A 21,103-nucleotide genomic window follows, 5' to 3' on the forward strand; every position below is an offset into this window, starting at 1 on the left:
AAAAGAAAAAAAAAAGAAGAAGATAAAATAGAATTAATGGCGAGGACTAAACTGGGCCTATAGCCCATTTAGAAGAGTAGCTAATGAAGGGCCTATAAGACAAAAAAAGACAGACCCACTTAAAAGATGCCCAACAAATCCACGGTCTGGGCTCTCTTCATAGGCCCATGGACTAGAAGACGCCCAACAGGCCCACGACTAGGAAGACCAACCATTCAATTCAAGTCCTCCAACGGACTCAGGACCTCAACGAATAGGCGAAGGCCCAACCGGTTGCACCGTCGGCCGGAGGTCTCACAGCCTCACAGGTATGATTCCGGTTCCGGCATTTAAAACAACATACGACGGTGTGTGGTTATCCGTTTACGAAAAAAAAGATTCAGGAGGCTTCAAGAACTCCACGGTGGTTGCCACACAAGGGTTGAGATCAATCCCTGACCGCTCCCAACCCTCAATCCAAGCATAACGTTAATTATCAGATACAGTTTAGTCGTCTTGAGAGACTCCTAGGGTCATATTCGGTGATTTGGAAATTAAGATTTTTTATCAGAATCTTTCTGGGGATGAGCAAGAGACCGCCGCCTGATCCTGTTGCAGTATTGAGAGGTCATCGTGCTTCTGTTACGGATGTTTATTTCCATCCATCGAAATCTATACTCTTTTCTGGGTAAGTACTCGGTCATCACTTGGTGTGTGTCAATTTGACATCCGAGTTTTCATACTGATTTCTGGTATTCTGTTGCAGTTCTTCAGATGGTGAGTTAAGGATTTGGGATACCATTCAGCATCGAACAATTGCATCTTCATGGTTGTTTTAATTTAAATTCTGTAAGAAGTTTTTTTTTTTTTTTACTTTTTTTATTAACATGATCAGGTATGATAATGGGTTCAAATGCAGGGTGCATAGTGGTTCTCATGGGATTATATCTGTTGCGTGTAGTCCTTTGATTGGAAGCGACAAAGTTATCAGGTGCTTTATCTGTTTTATAGCATTCATGCTTTCAACAGTTGATACTTTCTTTGTTGAAGATTTAGTGTTTTTCATCTTTTGGTGTTGTATTGCAATCTTTAGCCAGGGTAGAGATGGAACTGTAAAGTGTTGGGATATCGGAAATGGAAGTCTGTCCAGGTATCGGAAATGGAGCTCAACTTATCCTATCGTCAATTATTGCCTTGTTTTGCCCCTCGAGTGTAAAGCTTCAACTCTAGGTTAATGTCCTGTTATATTCATAACGAACTTTTCAAGTCATGCTTTGATTCTGATAGGGTCCCATCTGTTACAATCAAGACGAATTCCTACCACTTTTGTAAGCTTTCCTTAGTGAAGAAGCCTTATGATAGTGCGAAGCAAGCTGCATGGTCTAAACATTACTGCGAGACCAGTGATGACATCGAAAATGGAAGTTGTTATGTTGAAGGTGTGCTCAAACTATTGTCGAAGACAATGAAGCTTGTCATTTATGGATGTTTCTTCACCTGCACATATTCTAATGTTGTGGCGTCGGAGATTAATTTGATAAATGGTATATAATGGTGGATGAAACTATTTTTGACATAGAAGTTAGCATGTCTAAAAGATGGGAAAAAGGAGAAAAGAACAACTTTGAAGATGCAGGCTGGCATATGTAATTATAAAAGAGTGAACCGTTGGTCTAGTGATAAGGTTACTTCTTCCCCGCAAAGGAGAGGTCAAGGGTTCAAATATTAGAAACAGCCTATCCTTGATGTGGATGCAAGGGTGTTTCTTGCCCTTCCATGATCTTGCCTCCACTGGAATTTTCATACCTTTTTACCTACTATTTAAGTATTTATCCCTTCTATTTGTGATATCGAAGCTATCCCACTCCTCAAACATGTTAAATCATTATGTCCTGTAAGGCTGTAACATGGTCCTCATAAGGGAAAATGGATGCAATTCTGATCTGCTGGAATAGTTAAACACCGTAGTTACAGCCTATTCTTCACAATCTGAAACTGCTATTTGTAGTAAGCTATCCTATTTGAATTTTTAGCATAGATAAACGAAGTTTGGATCTCAGCATGCTGGTAAGGTTGGTTCATAGTAACCTAGGAGGTAAAAGCCCAAAGCACAGAAATAGCTTCTCCACGACGCTGGATGCTGTGCACATTTGCCTTCCCCAACTCAGCCATAATTGTGGGAGACTTATGCATGAGGTGGTTTTATTTTTTCTACTAGATAAACCATTCTTCAGTGATAGTTGCCTATCTTAATGATTGCCGTGGAACTAATAGTACCCTGCTTTTGTTGGTTGTTAGATTGTGATTCTTCATAAGTTGAATTGCTTTTGATAAATTATTCTACGACCAGATGATACAACTGCTGAAGGACCAAAATATGTTCTCATGGCGGGGGAACAGCCTTCTGAGGTCAGCACCCTAGGCTGGATAATTTTTACTTGTTTTATTATAATGCTTTTGAGCTTTGGATGAAGAATTCACAATGTCTCTATGATTGATATTGATAGGTTGAGATTTGGGATCTCAATACTGCAAAAAGGATGGCCCATCTACCTCAATCAGGTGTTGGTGGCTCTATTAAGGGGAGAGGTTTGTCCATTCGTATATCTCTTCTAATAATGTCATTTACTCATTTTCATAAATATTTGGATGGTGTTGTTGTCTCATCTCTTTTATGATTGGTGAACTGGTATGAAACAAATGAGACAGTTTATCATTTGCATCTGCTCCAATTAAAGAAGACTACTTGCATTTTGGATTAAAGTCACGTTGATATGGTTATGCACATGGGTTACAATTTTTTTTATTATATTGGAATTCAGGAAAAAGAATTGAGCCATACTATGGTTCAGATGTCAGTTAATTGTGTTCAGTTGTTTGTATTTTTATCAATCAATCTTCACTTTTATCATCAATACATAAGATACCCCTCATACGGTATCTCTTAATATAGTGACAACTTGAGAATGCTTCTTAAATATTGATTTCTGCATAGTTCCGATATATATGTAAAAATATACAGACATAGGTTCGTCTATAAGCCACTCCTGATTCTATGCCATCTGATAATATGCATCCATTTGTTTTATGGCAGGCATGTGCATGGCTGTTCAAGCTTTTTTACCTCCAGATTCACAGGGATTCTTGAATGTCTTGGCTGGGTAAATGCTTGTTTTTTCTTATGTGCAAGTGAACACTTTTGCAGCTTAAAATTTTTATACTTAAATAATAATCTCGTATATTCATATATTATGTGACTTGTACGTACGTTTCTGTGCCTAAGATGTGTTACCTTTTCCTTTACATGGCAGTTATGAGGATGGTTCCATGCTCTGGTGGGATATGCGGAATCCAGAGATTCCCTTAACTTCTTTGAAGTTTCATAGAGAGCCAGGTGCTAGACGTAGCACTTGAACCCCCCCTCTTTCACTTTTTTCTCTTTTATTTTTCTTTCAATCTATGTTTGGAACATGCTGTGATACTTTACAAGTTAAATGTGCAGTTCTAAGCCTTTGCATTGATGCATCATGCAATGGGGGTATCTCCGGAGCTGCAGATGACAAAATTTTGTTATATAGTTTGGATCATTCCAAGGTAAGTTTCATTCAATTGTCTATTAATTGTGCAATCTTTCTTTTGCAAAGGGTCGTTAATCCTTCTATTGGAAACCCACTCCCCTCTCTCAATTTTGATGTAGAATATTGGTTATCATAAGTCTTCATAAGGTGAATAGTGTTTTCTGCCATTTGGTGGTATACGCACACACACGTAAGCTGTAAAAGTAGCACTATAAGCAATTTACAGCATGCGAACAAGTCCATTTGCCTCATTCAAATGGGCAGGCATCAAACAACTGTAAGCTGTTCTCTATGAGTGCACAACACAGGGAGAGTAATAACTGTAAGAATCAGGTTATGGAAACATTCGGGAGCCTTTTAATGATGGATTAGTTATTTTGTGATGATAACAAGTTATTTGTTCTTATAGCATGGCATTGGCATTTATATAATTCTCATGGATACATTTGAAGTACGATATCACAAGACAGAAGTTACGTTCCTCTCATTCTTTTAAGTTTTAACCTTGTACATTTGTGTCTTTGTTAATTCTGCAGTTATACATGAGTTTGTGTTTGTTATGGGTCATATCACCATTTTCTTAATGCTATAAATACATTAACTTTGAGCATAGTAATTCTTCTACTTTCTTTGAACATTATATTCCTTCTCTCTTAAATCTTCATTGCTTGATTTTGATCATGTACCTTTTGGTTCTGCTTATTGTCTCCTATTTGAAGCATCACTGTTACAGTTCCTTCATTTTCCCCTTCTTTTGTAACTGTAGGGTTGTTTCATGGTCAAGAGAGAAATTAGCTTGGAGCGTCCTGGTATCTCAGGCACCTCAATTCGGTCAGATGGCAAAATTGCCGCAACCGCTGGTTGGGACCACAGGTTGATAAAGCAATGCTATTTTCTTTTAATATATGAGAGGCATTACCAATTTTCGATATTAGGACTATTGTACATTATGCCACACTCCTATGGTTACCTCTGGGGACACTGGAGATAGCAATTGCACTTCCTTACAATAAGCTTCTACCAGCCATATATTTTTGTTTGATTCCCTTTTCTTTTTTTTTTTCTGTGATCCTTTGATTGCTAAGAATCATGATGTCTGCCACATTTCCTAGGCGTATTTTGTGAGAGTGGCATCTTTTACTTTATGACTATCTGGAGAGCTAGTCGTAACTCTTTATTGCCATAGGAATTTCTTTTATGCTTTAGCTGCTTCTTCTGGATTGAATATAACCACTTTTGGTTTTGGTTCTTCCAAATGCGTGGTTGCAGTTTCATGCATACAAGCTATTGAAAAAGTATAACTGGGGAATCATGGCCTAGTGAGTCTTGGCTTATGAAACGTACATGTACTAACTCTTATATTTGAATACTCAATAAGTGAATATAGACTAAACTCCCTTTGGAAAATCACTCTCAAGCCTTTTAGCCTTGACACTGGATGTTAGTATTGGATTTTGTCACACTAAATAGCCAGATTAGCAGAGGTTAAATACTTTTCTATAATCTCTTTTTGTTTTTCCCCAATTGTATCAAAAACCTGAGTGGTGGTTATTAAGAAGATTGGATTAACCAGGTTTTAGGTCTGAAGGACACGCATCCTATATGATACTGCAATAAATTAGCTCTTAATGACTTGTGTTATCCTCTTTTGGTTTTTGATAACAGGATAAGGATATATAACTATCGCAAGGGAAATGCTCTGGCAATATTGAAGTATCACCATGGCGTGGTAAGTTGTCCTCTTTCTGCTGACCAGAAGAATCTATGCTCTTTTAAATTAATGCTTCAAAAAACCGAGGATTCTCATTCCGCTTTTGTATTCTAAAGACATGACTGGAAACTTTTCTGCTGACTGGTTCTTATTTAACTGATACTGTCATGGTTCAATAGCAGTTAAACTGGCGAATGCATGAAATAAAGGAAAATTAATTTTGTATATGGAATAAGTATGAAGTAAAAAAATAAATTTAGCTTTGAACCAGCAACATGCTTGGCTTGTTGGACAAAGACTTGAATTGTATGTTCCCCATATGCACATTTGGCACCCTTCTCAACCCAAAGCATTAAGGCATTAGGTTATGGGCCTGTTTGACTCATTTGTGCATATAAACTTCACATTCTCTTGCTTAACCAACATGAGACTTTTCCACTGTCACGTGTGCCTTAAGACAGCACTATAAACAAGGGGGGAGAAGGTTGGTCTCCACCCTCTTTCAACTGGGGTGTTTTTGTCTATCATCAAAGATATAAATAGCCTACGCTGAGTTCACCAGCTCAGTGAGATCGTACTCGGTATGAATCAGGTCAATTCAGGTTTTTTTTTGTTTATTTGACTCAGTAATTGACTATTGCTTCAGTCACTTTGGCTGCATATACCCAGTTGGTTCTTGTCAAGTACACTAGTAATTGAAGAAAGAAAGCTAGTCTTGAGCATACGAGAAACTTGTTTTTAGGACTAAACTTTTTACCATCATATAAGCTTGTGTCATGCTTGACCCTCCTGTTTTATGATTCTGATGCATGCTATCAAATAGACTAATTGAGAAAGATGTTACTTGTGATTATTTCAGTGCAATGCTGTGTCGTTTTCAACTGATTGTAAGCTTATGGCCTCTGCATCTGAAGATACAACAGTTGGACTGTGGGAGCTCTATCCTCCTCAGAATTGACATGGTACTCATAATTACTCACCTGCAAATGGCTGGCTATAGTTTCTGGTCTCTGACATTTTTTGCATCTGTTTCTCGTCTTTTTTTTATGAAGTCTGATAAATTAGTTTGATGCATTTCTGCTGTTTTTAGGTAGGATGTTTTGGTGTAAATGTAATTAGATAATACTAAAATGCTTTTACTAGCGTTTACATCATTTATAATTTAACACCCCTTTTCTTAGGATGAAAAATAATAGTCCTTCAAGGAGAATAAATAGAAGCATTTGGAACTTTTGTTCTCTAGGTTGATATGGAATTAGAGTCCGTTTGGTCGTTGGTATTGCAATGGGAATGTGAATCTCATTACTTATAATCACATCATGGTAAAAGAATTACCAAGTAATCCTATTAAGATGTTTGGTTAGTAAAATTAAACTGCAATATAATGTCATTTGATTTCCAAAAAATACCCTCAAGTATATACCAGACCAATGCACAAGTAAAAAAAAAAAAGGACATCAAAGTAGCATCTCAAAATTTGAATGCAAAACCAGTAGAAACAATATTGGAAGGGCAGGAGATTGCAAGCTTCTGTGTATCCTCTCTATTTGCTAAGTTGCTTGATGCACTGCCATCTTCAACGCGGCAAGGTTCTTTCCAGAGTGTACCTCCGCAATCAATTCGTATGGATTCGGTGTAACCCAGATTGGTGGAGGCAACAGATTGTACTGACAAGGAGGTAAAGACTCAATCGTTCCATCTGATAACTTGTAGATCCCTGTATCATATTCTCTGAAACGGTCATTAATTATAATTTTATCAGCACTACTGGTAAAATATATACAGTTTCCCATACATCCCCTATGTTCTGATGCCATGAAGCACACTGATTCATTTTGTCCCACAAAGAAAGCCCGCTCTCCCACATCCATGACAACATTCCACTGTGCCAACTGATCAATCCTCAAAACATCAAACCTTCTTGTTCTGTGTGATAGACTGTCTAAAAACCGCAGAACCAAGAACAACTCATCCGTTGAACCCATCAAATAGATTTCATCACACAGAATAACCTCACTTACTATTCCTCGCATTTTGATAATTGAAACTGTTGGTGGGTCAGTCTTCAAATTGCAGACCATGATCTCACCATAGATATCGACTGCGTACAGAAGCTCATTGTGAAACATTATATCGACGCAAGGAGTTACCAGTTCATCAATGAATCTCCAAGAAAAATGTCCTCCACTCCTATGATAAGCCACTGATTTGAACAGCAGCGCAACAGCGTCAAAACCAGCGTCCTTCAATGGGGTTGATGATATAATGATCTTCTTTATAAATCTATCTCTCATCGTTTTTAAACCCAAAAAGTTACTTCGATCTCTTTCATTACTCTCCTCAACCTCAAACTCACGCCCAGTTCTTGACGGATTGAAGCCTATCACATTAGGAAAAGTGGTCAGTGCAGGCAACTTCACCTTTTCTTGTTCGAGTCCCTTGAGAGGATTAATTAGAACAATTTCTGGGCTTTTTTCGTCAAGAATGACGAGCCAACCTTTTGAAGAGCCACATTCCCTCTAGTGGCAGGAGGTATTGGGGAAGCTAAGATGGTGAAACTTGTGGGTAGAGAAGTTGAAGAATCTGTGATTTTGTTGGCGAGGAGGGTAGAAAAGCCATGGTAGCTGCAGAGGTAGGTGCTTAGGGGTTGGGGGAATGGAGGTGTAGAAATGACGACATGTTGCCCGGAGATTGATGTAATCTTGCAAGAATGTGAGCTTTTTGGAAATTTCTTGAACAACATCCCATGGAAGCTCGTCGAAACGCACCATCCTTAAGAAATCTTGAATGACAATATTTTCTTGGAAACAGAAAGATGCAGGGGAGAAAGAAATGGGAAGAAAGTTTTGTATTTGATAGCAGTTAACCGTTATCGACTGAGGCTGGCGTGGGATTTAAGTATTTAACAGTGAATTTTGTTTTGGAATTTTTTTTGTTTGTAGCGTTAAATACTCGTTTTATTACTATTTTGAAAGACAAATTTTAAAAATTAAAAGTGGTGGGGGAAATAATTTTTTTTACCCAAGAATCACAACATACAAGTTTGCCTCTTAAACCTACGTTAGGGACATCATATCGGCGAGCACGGAAGTTTCCCATTTAACAACAAGGTAAATTGGGTCAAGGTAAATTGCGTGACTACAAAGATATTTCTTTGAGTAACCTTACGAGTCTATACGCATGGTTGTCAAAATCCCGATTTTGATCGTAAGATCATACGATATTAGGAAACCAAAACGATTCGAATCAATGTAAAATCTCAAAATTGATAAAATCCATTGATCTTACCTTATGATCTTACTGATTTTACGATCTTACCAATTTTATCGATTTTAACCTTAATAGACTTATGGAGTCATGGGCTTATGAGTTATGACTAATCATGTGCTTATGTTTCTAATCCTAGTTTTTGTTGAAAAATTGGTTCTAATTTATTAACATGATATAATCGTGCACAATTATTGTGTTCGTTTTTCATTGTTCTCTAGAGGACTTAAAAAATTTCAATTTTATAAAATATTAACATGTCTATAAATAAATAATAATCACATTTTTGAATTTTTTATTACCTATAAACTATAGTATATTATATCATGTTAATTATTTATTTAGAAATAAATAATTATATTATTTTACATTTATTTTTTAAAATTTGAAAAATCTTACGATTTCACGATTCGATTGTGTATGTCTTCCACCGATCTTACATAAAATCCCGATTTTGACAACCTTGTCTATAAGGTTAGTCCTAAAGAGATTCATCACTTGCCTATCACCCAAGTGGTTAAGGGTGTATTTGGCTAACACTTTTGGCCAGCATTTATGCTCGTCTTTAGCATAAATGCTAAGACGCAATCAAACGACATTTTTGCAGTACCAACTTCGAGACCATTTTCGTTGCATATTATTGTTGGTTGGTGAAATCTCACCTGCAAATGGGCAAATGGCTGGCTATATTTTCTGGTCTCTGCCATTTTTTGCTTCTGTTTCTCATCTTCTTCTTTTTTTATGAAGTCTGATAAATTAGTTTGTTGCATTTCTGCTGTTTTTAGGTAGGATGTTTTGGTGTTTTGTAATGATTCAATAGGTGTAAATGTAAATTAGATAATATCAAAATACTTTTACAAGTGTTTTGTCATTTGATTTCCCAAAAATACCCTCAAGTATATGCCAGACCAATGCACAAGTAAAAAAAAAAACAAAAAGAAGAAGACGACATGAAAGTAGCATCTCAAATTTTGAATACAAAACAAAGACAATATTGGAAGGGCAGGAGATTGCAAGCTTCTGTGTATCCTCTCTCTTTGCTAAGTTGCTTGATGCACTGCCGTCTTCAACGCTGCAAGGTTCTTTCCATAGTATACCTCTGCAATTAGTATGGATTCGGTGTAACCCAGATCGGTGGAGGCCGCAGATTGCGCGGACAAGGAGGTAATGACTCAATCGTTCCATCTGATAACTTGTAGATCCCTGTATCATATTCTCCTAAATGGTCATTAAATGGCATTGTATCAACATTACTGGTAAAATATATACAGTTTCCCATACATCCCCTATATTCTGATGCCATGAAGCACACTGATTCATTTTGTCCCACAAAGAGAGCCCGCTCTCCCACATCCGTGACGGCAATCCACCGTGCCAACTGCTCGCTCCGATCAATCCTGAAAGCATCAAACCTTCTTGTTCTGCCTGATAGGGTGCAATCATAATAATAACGATTGTCTAAATGCCGCAGAACCAAGAACAACTCATCCTCTGAACCCACCAAGTACATTTCAGCACACAGAATAACCTCACTTGGTATTCCTCGCATTTTGATAATTGAAACTGTTGGTGGGTCACTCTTCAAATTGCAGACCATGATCTCACCATGATATCGACTGCGTACAGAAGCTCATTGTGATACATTATATCGATGCAAGGAGTTACCAGTACATCAATGAATCTCCAAGAAAAATTGTCCTCCACTCCTATAATAAACCACTGATTTGAACAGCAGCGCAACAGCGACAAAACCAGCGTCCTTCAATGGAGTTGATGATATTATGATCTTCTTTATAAATCTATCTCTCATTGTTTTTAAACCTAAGAAGTTACTTCGACCTCTTTCGTTACTCACCGCAACCTCAAACTCACGCCCAGTTCTTGACAAATTGAAGCCTATCACATTAGGAAAAGAGGTCAGTGCAGGCAAGTGGACCTTTTCTTGTTCGAGTCCCTTGAGAGGATTGATTAGAACAATTTCCAGGCTTTTTTTGTCGAGAATGATGAGCCAACCTTTTGAAGAGCCATATTCCCTCTGGTGATAGGAGGGATTGGGGAAGCTGAGGTGGTGAAACTTGTGGGTAGAGAAGTTGAAGAATCTGCGATTTTGTTGGCGAGAAGGGTAGAAAAGCCATGGTAGCTGCAGAGGTAGGTGCCTAGGGGTTGGGGGAATGGAGGTGTAGAAATGACGACATGTCGCCCGGAGATAGATGTAATCTTGCAAGAATGTGAGCTTTTTGGAAATTTCTTGAACAACATCCCATAGAAGCTCGTCGAAACGCACCATCTTTAAGAAATCTTGAATGATAATATTTTCTTGGAAACAGAGAAAAGCGGGAGAGAAAGAAATGGAAAGAAAGCTTTGAATTTAATAGCAGTTAACCGTTAACGACAGAGGCTGGCGTGGGATTTAAGTATTTAACGGTGAATTTAGTTTTGGAATTGTATTTGTTTCAAGCGTCAAGCGTTAAATACATGTGTTTTTTTTTTACTCTTTTGAAAGACAAATTTTAAAAATTAAAAAGTGGTGGGGGAAATAATTTTTTTTAAGCAAGAACCATAACATGCAAGTTTGCCTTTTAGACCTACGTTCGAGCCATCAGATCGACGAGCACGGAAGTTTCCCATTTAACAACAAGGTAAATTGGGTCAAAGTATAGTGCGTGACTACAAAGATATTTCTTCGAGTAACCTTATGAGTTTATACGGTTAGTCCCAAAGAGATTTATCACTTGTCTATCACTCAAGTAGTTAAGGGTGCGTTTGACTAACACTTTTGACCAACATTTATGCTCGTCTTTAGCATAAATGCTAAGACGCAGTCAAACGAAATTTTTGCGATACCAACTCCGAAACAATTTTCATAACATATTATTGTTGGTTGCTAAAATTTCCAACACCATTTTATGTGCATGGGATGGATTGTACTAATCACCCAAACACAACACTTAAAGAAAGATTATAAACCAAAACATTTTATATATTTTTCACATTTGATTTTTGTTTGCAGAAGTGCTAGTCATCCTAGCAACGGGTGATCCCAATTGAGGTATATGGACATCATTTAAAATGTATATGGAGTTCATCACGTGTATTTTAATTTTGGTTCATACACCTCAACAACTCGGATTTGAGAGGAATATCGTTTTTCGTTTTGTATTTGGAATAAAAAATATTCATGATTTTTAAAAAAATATATATAGTTATCATAAAAGCCATTGGAGCGGAGTCAGCTGTAGTTTGACTACACCAGACCCGGTGGGCCGTGGCCCTCGGCGAATAGTCAGTAGTCAGTATAGTAGTTATAATACGAATTAAATTAGTCCCTGCTTTCAGACAAAAGCGTGAAAGAGCGAGAAAATTAAGAGAAGAAAAACGTGAGAGCGAGAGCGAGACAACGACAGCTAAAACCTCCCACCAGAGAACTCAAAGTAACAAATAATTCTCTGCCTCTTCCTCCTCCACTGTTTCTCCCACAGATTTTCCACCTCCTACTAGTATAGGGTTTTCCGTCGCTGTTCCCGGTAAGCTTCGATTCTTCACTCTTTCTTCTCTTCTTGAGCCGATTTACTCTCATTTGTTGTTCCTTTCACTATCTGATATGATTGTTGCTGTTGCCATATATACCTGGTGGAATTTATTGTTTGTTAGTGCTTGAAATTGGTCTTAACTATGTTTCTCAAGTGATTGCTACTTGTTTTGTTGTTTTTCGAGTTTTATTTTGGGTTGGATTGGTGCTTCATGTGCAAATGAAGCTTTGTACGGACTGGTGGGTTTTGATTTAAAGGGCTTTTAATTGTTTTTCTGCAATAAAGCTTGATTTGGGGACTGTTGCTTGATTGTTGCTCGTGGTTAGTGCGGTTTGAGTGTTTGACTGGTGATAACAGTTTTCTTAAGTTAAATTATCAAATACAGCTATGTGCTTTGGTTTTTTCCCAAAACGATGTGAGCAACATCATCCTTTGTGTGGTTTTCGTTGTTGGCTGTGAAATGTTAATTCCTTCAGTATCATGAGTAAACTTGGTGCTTGTTTAATTGTTTGACTTATACGCAGTGGATTTGAAGAATAACTGGAATTAATTGGATCCTTTTCTAGGGACTAAAAATCCCAAGTAATTTTGTTGAGACCCTTATATATGCATCTGATGTAGAAGGTAGATTGTTCTGAACTCATTACATTACTAACGCTGGTATATATAAAGGAAGAACAAGTGAACTCCTGGTTTAAACCAAACCTAAATGAATTGCAGTTCAGTTATGAACTTTCAGTTATTTATGTTTTTTTATGATGCATCTTTTATGGTCACATTGGATATAAATGTGTCTCATCTTATTTGTCCCATGTCTTGTTCTTAATCAATCTCTTCTGACACTTATATGCTTATGTCCTATCAAATTCCAGAGCATGATTTTATCATGTCTAAATTGCCTTCTCCGTCTTTTGTATTTCTTAATAGTTTATGCAGACATTTACTACCTACAACTTATCCCATGAAATAATGATTTTTTAAAATGCACTTAAAGATTAATATGGTACTATCTACCCAGTGAAATAGAATGCATATCATATGTATTTGCTTCTTACCGATGTGAATTTAATTGAGGTTGCATGGAGAGAGCTTTATTCCAGTTTACTTGCCACCTATGTGAATATTTTTAAAAAATCCAGAAAAAGCTTTTTCTTTAATTGTGGATATTTTTTTGAAGCCTGCAATTTACACAGCAAGGAAACGATATTGTCCCTGTCTATTTTTTAATCTTGTTCATATGACTTCATTGAAGTAGGTAACTCTTGTGTTGTCACTTATGCAGGAAGGAAACAAACTTAGGATGGGGTTTTATTTCTGACATTTAACTGCCAATCGTATTATTCGGGTGGCCATTTTCCCTCCATGTCAACTAGTTTCATCGATGAAGCAATTCTTTGCTCCATTTATTTTACAATTTGGCGCTGAATACAAAATTCCTTATCATTTTCATTCTCCTTTGGGACACAGGATTCATTGCTTTATAAATTTTTGATGCTCAATTGACTGAGCATTGCCCTTTAATGAGTGCTTAAAATCCGTTCATGCGATTATTTCAATTTGAGGAGCTAAGATGGATGACGGGGGGCATCGTGAGAATGGAAGACACAAAGCAGATCAATATAAAGCAGCCCAGGGGCAGGTATCTTCAGGCAACTTTCTGTAGATACCTTGTACCATTCAAAAAATATTATCTTGTTAATAATTCAGAAAAGTGAGAATTTTAACTGATGATTTCTTTGACAGCAACTTCTGATGATGATATTTTCCTGTAATTGATGCAGTGGTTGATGCAACCTCAGCCTTCAATGAAACAGATCATGTCAATCATAGCTGAAAGGGATCAAGCTATTCAAGAGCGAAATTTGGCCCTTTCAGATAAGAAGGCTGCTATCGCAGAGCGAGACATGGCATTCCTGCAACGAGATACAGCCATTGCAGAGAGAAATAATGCCATGATGGAACGAGACAATGCTATTGCTGCTCTGCAATACCGGGAGAGCTCCTTGAGCAGTGGTAATATGTCCTCTTGTCCTCCAGGATGCCAAATCTCACGTGGGGTGAAGCACATGCACCATCCACAGCAGCTTCATGTGCCTCACATGAACGAAGGTCATTACAGTTCAAGGGAATTGAACGCGAGCGATTCCCTCCCAATAATTCCAGTTGGTACTGAGGCTTCAAAAGCACGGCGGGGTAGACGACCTAAGGAAACCAAGGGAATGCCATCCAGTAAAAAGGCTTCAAAACGTCCAAAGAAGGTTAAGATGGAGAGCGAGGACTTGAATAATATCTCGTTTGGCAACTCACATGAGTGGAAGAATGAGCAGGATATGGGTGTTGGAGGTGACGATCTAAACAAACGGTTGGTGGTATCAAAGGCTGATTGGAAGGGCCAAGACTTGGGGTTAAATCAGGTTGCATTTGATGAGTCAACCATGCCATCGCCAGTATGCTCCTGCACTGGAGTCCTAAGGCAGTGCTACAAATGGGGAAATGGAGGATGGCAATCTGCATGTTGCACCACCAATTTGTCAATGTATCCACTACCTGCAGTGCCAAACAAGCGGCATGCACGTGTAGGTGGACGAAAGATGAGTGGAAGTGCTTTCAACAAACTTCTTAGCCGACTTGCAGCGGAGGGCAATGATCTTTCAATTCCTGTAGATCTGAAGGAACATTGGGCTAAGCATGGGACAAATCGCTACATTACAATCAAATAGACTTAATATGATCCATAAGGTAGAAGATAAACTAAGGAGATGACATAAAACTTCTGGTATGCCTCCTCAAATTTCCTTTCAGCAGTGGGCTGATTAAATATATGATGGCAGCCTGACAGCCACTGGAAGTCACTTGGTGAGGACACTTAGTAAACTGATTCACATGTCCTAGTTATTAAAATGTTTCTCATTTCTGGGTTTTAAGATAAAGATTTGCTGTTCTTGTGCCATTTATCCTTTTAACTCTTGTTGTATGTGAAATAATTTGCCCATTGCTCATGTATTAGTAGTTTGTATGAATGGAAGTGTAACTAGTGATAATATTGGTCATCTAGTTTTATTCGAAAAGCGAAACATTGGCCGTCCAGCGGTTCTGTGGTTCCTTTTAGAGTCGTGCTGCTTTGTTCTGTGTCTTGATTGATCATGCTTTCAAAGGTGATGCTAGTTACGAGCTGCTATATATACTTATATGATATACTATTTCGTAACCCATCTTCAGATACGAATTGGCAATGGTTCTATACTTCTATGTAGCACAGAAAGGTTCAAGTGTCATTATCCGTCTTGGGTTTACTCGTTCTGGATACATCCAACCGACACGATTTTGTTCTTCTGTGCCGTCGTTTTATGGTACTTAGCCCCGATAATGCCTAAATTGCATTGTGGCTTTTTAGTTATTTCATAGACTTCCACAACGGGCCCATCCTCGGCCCAATGGGAAATAAGAAACAAACTATAATAGTGCCATGGCCCGTGCGTATGGAAATTGTGAATGTTTATGTAGGCCCAATAATTGTGGGCTGGATTAATGGGCTTTACAGGTTATTTCATAGTGGGCCATTGGGTAAATGGCTAAATACACTTAATTTGTTTTTTGGAATAAGAATATAAAAAGGTGCCTTTGCCCTTATTTTACGCGTTCAAACTTTTTCTTCTTCTGTCCGCATCTTCCCTTCTTCGTCGATTACAATTAACCCTGTGATATTGTTTTTTTTGGGTAATTTCCTTGTACGGCCATTTGTGGTTTGTATGATTCATTGTACTTGCTCTCGATACTCCCAATACTCCTATTGCTATCTAGGGTTTTGTTTCATTGTACTTCACTGTCTCTAGTGATTGTTCTTTTGGTGGGTGTTCGGCAAGGTCAATGGATGGTTACGGCGACTTCTTTAATGGTCTACAGAGGCTTCAATCTCCATTTGGTGCTCAATTTTCTTCTGAAACATTTCTGGGTGGCTCCCAAATGGGCGCATCGACTCGTCAAATGGCGCAGACTACTAGTCCAGAAGGGTCCAAGAGGCCTGGTGTACAACCGTCTTACCCCATGAACCCTCCTTATTCACCGTTCACGGTGTCCCGAGCTATTTCTCAGCAACAGTGTTTGGTGAATTCGAGCACTGGAGCGTCCAATTCGAGGTCCTCGCATGAGGGTTTGCCCCCATTGAGCCCCTTGACTTATAAGGACTCATCTGTATCCTCCTTTTCTGACCAAGCGGCTGCTGATGCGTCCAAGGAAGAAGGCTTGGGTAACCTTCATGGGCTTTCAATCTATCCTTCTCAGGTTACAAGGGGTAACAGTTTAAGGGTGGGGGAGAGTTTACCTCCCCGCAGAGGGCATAGAAGGTCTAATAGTGACGGTATCCCATTGGGATTTAATTCAATGATTCAACTATCGCCCCAGTTGATACCAATTGGCAGTGGCAAGGGAGGTTTCGATAGATCTGTTTCCGGGAGAGAGGGTTTTGGAGCAGAGAAGCCGATTCAGTTGATTAAACGGGAATCAGAGTGGAGCAATGATGTGATTGGCAACGTAGAAGCTATGAAAGAGAGGAAATCCGATGGAGAGGTTTTGGATGCAATGATTAGTGAGTACATGAATTTAGACACAATTGATTCATTGAACTCATCGGCTGCTGAACATAAGGATTTGGATAGCAGAGCTAGTGGTACAAAGACCAATGGATATGAAAGCAGTGATAATGAAGTTGAAAGCCACTTAATTGGCATGCAGGGAGAGGGAGTTAAGAGGAGTGCACATGGAGCTTCAACTGCTCGGCACCATAGAAGTGTCTCAATGGATAGTTATATGGGCAGTTTCATCTTTGATGATGAGTCTTTGAAGGTTCCTGCTAAGGGAACTCAAGCAGGTCCAGAATCACCTGGAGATTCAGTTGATGGAAGTAATAAGAAGTTGAACTTGGCCTTCCGGAATGGAGAGTTTTCTACAGAGGAGTGGAAAAAGATTATTGCCAACGAGAAGCTTCATGAGATTGCATTATCAGACCCGAAACGCGTTAAAAGGTTTTTCAATTTTCACATTTATCTGTGAAAGTATAGGTTGTTGGTTTGTCAGTCATTGAATTCACCCATTCGTCATTTAATTTTTCACAGGATTTTGGCTAATCGGATATCAGCTGCTCGTTCCAAAGAGAGGAAGACCCGGTACATTTCTGAATTGGAGCACAAGGTGCAAACTCTGCAAAACGAGACAACAACTCTATCTACCCAGGTCACAGTGTTACAGGTGAAACTCTTGGGTGTTGGGTTTTTCCATCAGATTTACATGTTGCTTTTTTTACTTCGGTTTTGTTTACTTAAATTGTTACTTACCCTGGTTTAGTTTCTTTTATTTTTTTCAGAGAGATGCTGCAGAGATTGCAAATGAGAACAAGGAGTTGAAATTCCGTCTTCAGGCAATGGAACAACAGGACCAACTCAAAGATGGTAAATGTGGTTTTCTCTTAATGTTTTTTCTTTTTATTTACTGGTGAACCAATACTATCTTCATCTGTATGCACCTTAAGATGTTTTTACGAGGCTATTAATTGAGTGATGATTTTTGATGAACCTTTTTTAACCATTTTGCTATTTTTTTTCTTACTTTTGGTTATGCTGGTTGTGGGCTCTCTCTTCTTTGGGATCACAGTATAGGGTCCTGTTATTTTCCCTTCTGTTAACCAATAAACTTAAGTGAACCTTCTTAATCCTAGCATTTTGGTTGAACACTATTAAATCCTCATGGTGTCATGATCAGGTCACTCAGCTCCTGCCACCCACCTACAGGAGTGGGAGTTGCATTTACTTGAGCATTTTCTTGTTAGTGTACTTGGCACTTGTTTATGCATTCAGAGAACAATGTCTTTTTAACAAACAGCAGTGATTTGTTTTTCTGCACCTATGCAGCGTTCGCCATTTGGTGGATTTGGCATGTTTGGAGTGCCATTTACCACAGTACTATCATATACAGAGCAACAAAGTTTAACTGTTCTCTCTGTCAACAAGAAATGCTATATGCCAAGTCATAGTGTAAATATTAGGTTTGATTATAATTTGTGGTGTTTCAAGGAGCACAATTAGTTCAAGTGGTCACACACACACAAACAAAACTCACATGTATATATATGAAACTTTTCTGATGTCATTGGCTCATTGCTCCAACTGTCTGCTGTGGGTATCAATAAAAGCTGGAAAATATATTACCATGACACCTTGAGACATCCTGTTTGACAATCTAACTTTTGATTTGCCGTGACAATGAACCTGCCATCTAGTGAATTCAACTGTTAATGGCTCTAGGATTATTGCATGATGTTGATAGCATATTTGAGCTGTACCCGAATTGGTGCCCTGTGATAAGAAAAAGTACATAGTGGAGCCTGTTCCAAAATATTATATGATCGGTTTGTTCTTTGATATTTGTTCTAGGGATTATCCTATTTATGATTTATTTATAGTAACTTTGCAGATGTACATAGTGCAAAAGTTCCAGGTTTCGTGCCTTAAATAGATTACTCTTTGTTTCTTATCCCTTTGTAGGATATACTCGGATTCTCACGTATGTTATTTACATATTCTCATCCCCCAAAACATCCTTCCAGAAATATCATATAAATCGGGACATCAATATTTGCATCTTGCCAACCAGTGCAAACAATGCCATGAATACCTCCTCTGCAGGACATGGTGTTGCAAACTTGACTGGACTTTATACCATACACTTTTCTTCTTGCGGTGCTTTTATTATAGTCTCTGCTTTCTAATTTCTTGATAGGGTATAATGAGAATTAAGTTTCTTTCCCTCATAAGTTTTGTTTGATCTCTTATTTCCGTTTAATGTTCATCGTCTTCCATATCTAACAAAACAACCTATTAGATGCTGAATTTGGAAAATTTAAGCTTTTAATGTTTAATGTGGCAGCTTTGAATAGCACATTAACTGCTGAGGTTGAACGTTTGAGACTCACTGTGGCTGAGCTTGGTGTGGATGGGCAAGGTATGAGGTCCATGGCTCCGCTTTCTGTAAACCAGAGATTATTCCAGCTGCAGCAACAACAGCAGTTGCTTACTTTTCATCTGCAGCAGCAACAACAACAAAACCAACAACCACAACAGCACTGCGAGCTCAATGGTGATCAGTTGCAACAGCAGCAGCAAGAACAACGGAATGGACTTCTTCAGGACAATCAATTGAAGCCCCAGCAGCAGAATGGTCTTGCTGCAAACCATGAGTCCAAATAGTTAGTCAGCCTCAATTCAAGCACTGGCTTCTGCTTAGTCAGATCGCAAAGTGCCTGAAACTTTTCCCGGATTAGGGTAGTATAAACTTATATATAAGCTCGGATATTGATCAGTACTTCGGTTTGGGGTTTAGCCCGGATTAGGGTAGTCTGAACTTATATATAAGCTCGGATGTTGATCAGTACTTCGGTTTGGGGTTATAACTATTTTAGTAAACGAATTTATTTGTTGGTTGGGTTGGATTACCATCTGGGAAATAGAGGTTTGACACATCAACTGTTATACTAATGAAATCCACCAGTTTCTAACATTATATCCGATGATCCATGATACATTAAATTATGGACGAGAAACCTCGATGGTTAAGATTAATGGTGGATTTCACTATGAATTTTTGATGGCTTAGTTCAGTTCTTATTATTGCATGGTTTCCTAGGAGCTTTCTATAAGGCCTGCATCGTAAGCCCACCACCCAGGGCTACAAAAAAAAAAAAATGGACCGCAAGTCTGTAAGCCCCGTTCAGTTGGCCCAGTAGACTGGGCTGTGTGAATGACTGTATCAATCGACCAAGGTTCCTCGATGGACATTCGGGCTCCACACTCGTCTCAGCCCATAAAACGAACATCTAGCTCGAAGATTACTCGTTTCCGAGCCTGCATCTCTGCAGTAAGAGGCCCGGGGACTTTCCTGGGCCAGTCCTATCAAATGACAGGATAGCGGCCCAATCACACCAGCTCGTGGTCGATGCTGCCGCGTAATTGGTTCAAGTATATTAACAGCTATGAATTTCGTAAGTTAGCGATATGGGATTTTATTTAAGCAATTCTTCTCACAAACCGAACCGACAATTCTTTGTCTTAATCTAAATTTATATCCCATGTTCATAGCAAAATCTCTACTTGATCTACTTCACGAATCTCGCTCTGTCTCTCTCACTGGGAGTGAACCAGAGAGATCAAGATGGACTCAGTTTCACTGAAGATTGGGGATGGAACAGTCAGATTCAAGAGAGCAACAGTGTGTTCATTGGCAGTTAACATTCTCATGCTCTTCTCTGTCATAACCACAAACCTCTTTGCCCTCTATGCCTTCACATATGCCCTAAAACACCATCAAAACCACCCACTTGTTCATACCCACAAGAACATGTCTTTAATCTCTGAACACATCTCTCTTATCCTCAGAGAAATCGATTCTTCTCAAAGAAAGCTCGCCAAGATTGAAAAAGAGCTTCTGGGTTATGACACAATTGATGTTTCCGGACCCAATATGGCAAGTGAGCTCAAGTTGTTTCTACAGCACCATCAGCTCCCATTGGGGAAAGATTCAAAAACTGGGATTGCAGAAGGGTGGCTTCTGTGGGTCATTCTTGTGAGAAATCTGCAGACTTGTTGTCTCAGTACATGACTTACAAGGTCTCCGGAGTCCGGGCCTTGTCCTGATGATTGGAGCCTGGGTCAGAAGCTGATTTTGAGGGGATGTGAACCTTTACCTAGAAGGAGATGCTTGGGCAAGACTGTACCAAAGGTGGGTCTTTCTCCTTTTCCTATTTCACTTTGGAAACCTGTTAGTGAAAAGATTCTTACTTGGAGTGGTCTGGGGTGCAAGAATTTTAAATGTGTGAATAGCAAGAAATCTAGAAGGGAATGTGCTGCTTGCTTTGATTTGGTTAATGGGTATGAGACTCGGAGGTTTTTGAAGGCTAGAAGTAGGACTACAAGCCTTAAGCTTCTGGATCTGTTGTAATGCAATTGAGATGGTCTTTGTGTTATGGTTTTGTTCTTGAACACAACTTACAG

The 21,103-nt window shown here is 38.7% G+C and overlaps 4 protein-coding genes and 1 pseudogene across 7 annotated transcripts; 4 read left to right on the top strand and 1 right to left on the bottom strand.

The window, feature by feature from the left end:
* Nucleotides 1-268: 268 nt before the first annotated feature.
* LOC119999449 (protein DECREASED SIZE EXCLUSION LIMIT 1) lies at nt 269-6,510 on the top strand. Of its 3 annotated transcripts, none has more exons than XM_038847016.1 (13): nt 269-667; nt 746-808; nt 899-970; nt 1,073-1,129; nt 1,267-1,523; nt 2,330-2,388; nt 2,487-2,568; nt 3,074-3,140; nt 3,291-3,373; nt 3,482-3,573; nt 4,324-4,430; nt 5,223-5,286; nt 6,128-6,510. In XM_038847016.1, the coding sequence occupies exons 1-13, from the start codon at nt 564-566 to the stop codon at nt 6,224-6,226; spliced, it is 1,206 nt and encodes a 401-aa protein (XP_038702944.1). In that variant the 5' UTR covers nt 269-563; the 3' UTR covers nt 6,227-6,510. The 3 variants fall into 3 exon arrangements, with proteins under 3 accessions (XP_038702944.1, XP_038702945.1, XP_038702946.1); XM_038847017.1 differs by having other exon boundaries at nt 1,267-1,418; nt 6,128-6,497; XM_038847018.1 differs by lacking the exon at nt 1,267-1,523 and having other exon boundaries at nt 1,073-1,209.
* Nucleotides 6,511-9,640: 3,130 nt separating this feature from the next.
* On the bottom strand, nt 9,641-10,822 carry LOC120000752. Its single transcript, XM_038848869.1, has 2 exons — nt 10,266-10,822; nt 9,641-10,151 (listed from the first exon to the last, which is right to left on the bottom strand). The coding sequence occupies exons 1-2, from the start codon at nt 10,820-10,822 to the stop codon at nt 9,641-9,643; spliced, it is 1,068 nt and encodes a 355-aa protein (XP_038704797.1).
* Nucleotides 10,823-11,886: 1,064 nt separating this feature from the next.
* On the top strand, nt 11,887-15,133 carry LOC119999344 (protein BASIC PENTACYSTEINE6-like). 2 transcript variants are annotated; one of them, XM_038846849.1, is made up of 4 exons: nt 11,887-12,059; nt 13,348-13,410; nt 13,533-13,704; nt 13,847-15,133. In XM_038846849.1, the coding sequence occupies exons 3-4, from the start codon at nt 13,636-13,638 to the stop codon at nt 14,783-14,785; spliced, it is 1,008 nt and encodes a 335-aa protein (XP_038702777.1). In that variant the 5' UTR covers nt 11,887-12,059; nt 13,348-13,410; nt 13,533-13,635; the 3' UTR covers nt 14,786-15,133. The 2 variants fall into 2 exon arrangements, with proteins under 2 accessions (XP_038702777.1, XP_038702776.1); XM_038846848.1 differs by lacking the exon at nt 13,348-13,410.
* Nucleotides 15,134-15,703: 570 nt separating this feature from the next.
* LOC120000359 (probable transcription factor PosF21) lies at nt 15,704-19,616 on the top strand. Its single transcript, XM_038848409.1, has 4 exons — nt 15,704-17,086; nt 17,177-17,309; nt 17,425-17,509; nt 18,984-19,616. The coding sequence occupies exons 1-4, from the start codon at nt 15,933-15,935 to the stop codon at nt 19,301-19,303; spliced, it is 1,692 nt and encodes a 563-aa protein (XP_038704337.1). The 5' UTR covers nt 15,704-15,932; the 3' UTR covers nt 19,304-19,616.
* A 516-nt stretch (nt 19,617-20,132) lies between these two features.
* Nucleotides 20,133-21,090, top strand: LOC120000360 (annotated as a pseudogene).
* The last annotated feature ends 13 nt before the right edge of the window (nt 21,091-21,103 follow it).

This window comes from Tripterygium wilfordii, chromosome 6 (genome assembly GCF_013401445.1).
Source record: "Tripterygium wilfordii isolate XIE 37 chromosome 6, ASM1340144v1, whole genome shotgun sequence".
NCBI lineage: Eukaryota > Viridiplantae > Streptophyta > Magnoliopsida > Celastrales > Celastraceae > Tripterygium > Tripterygium wilfordii.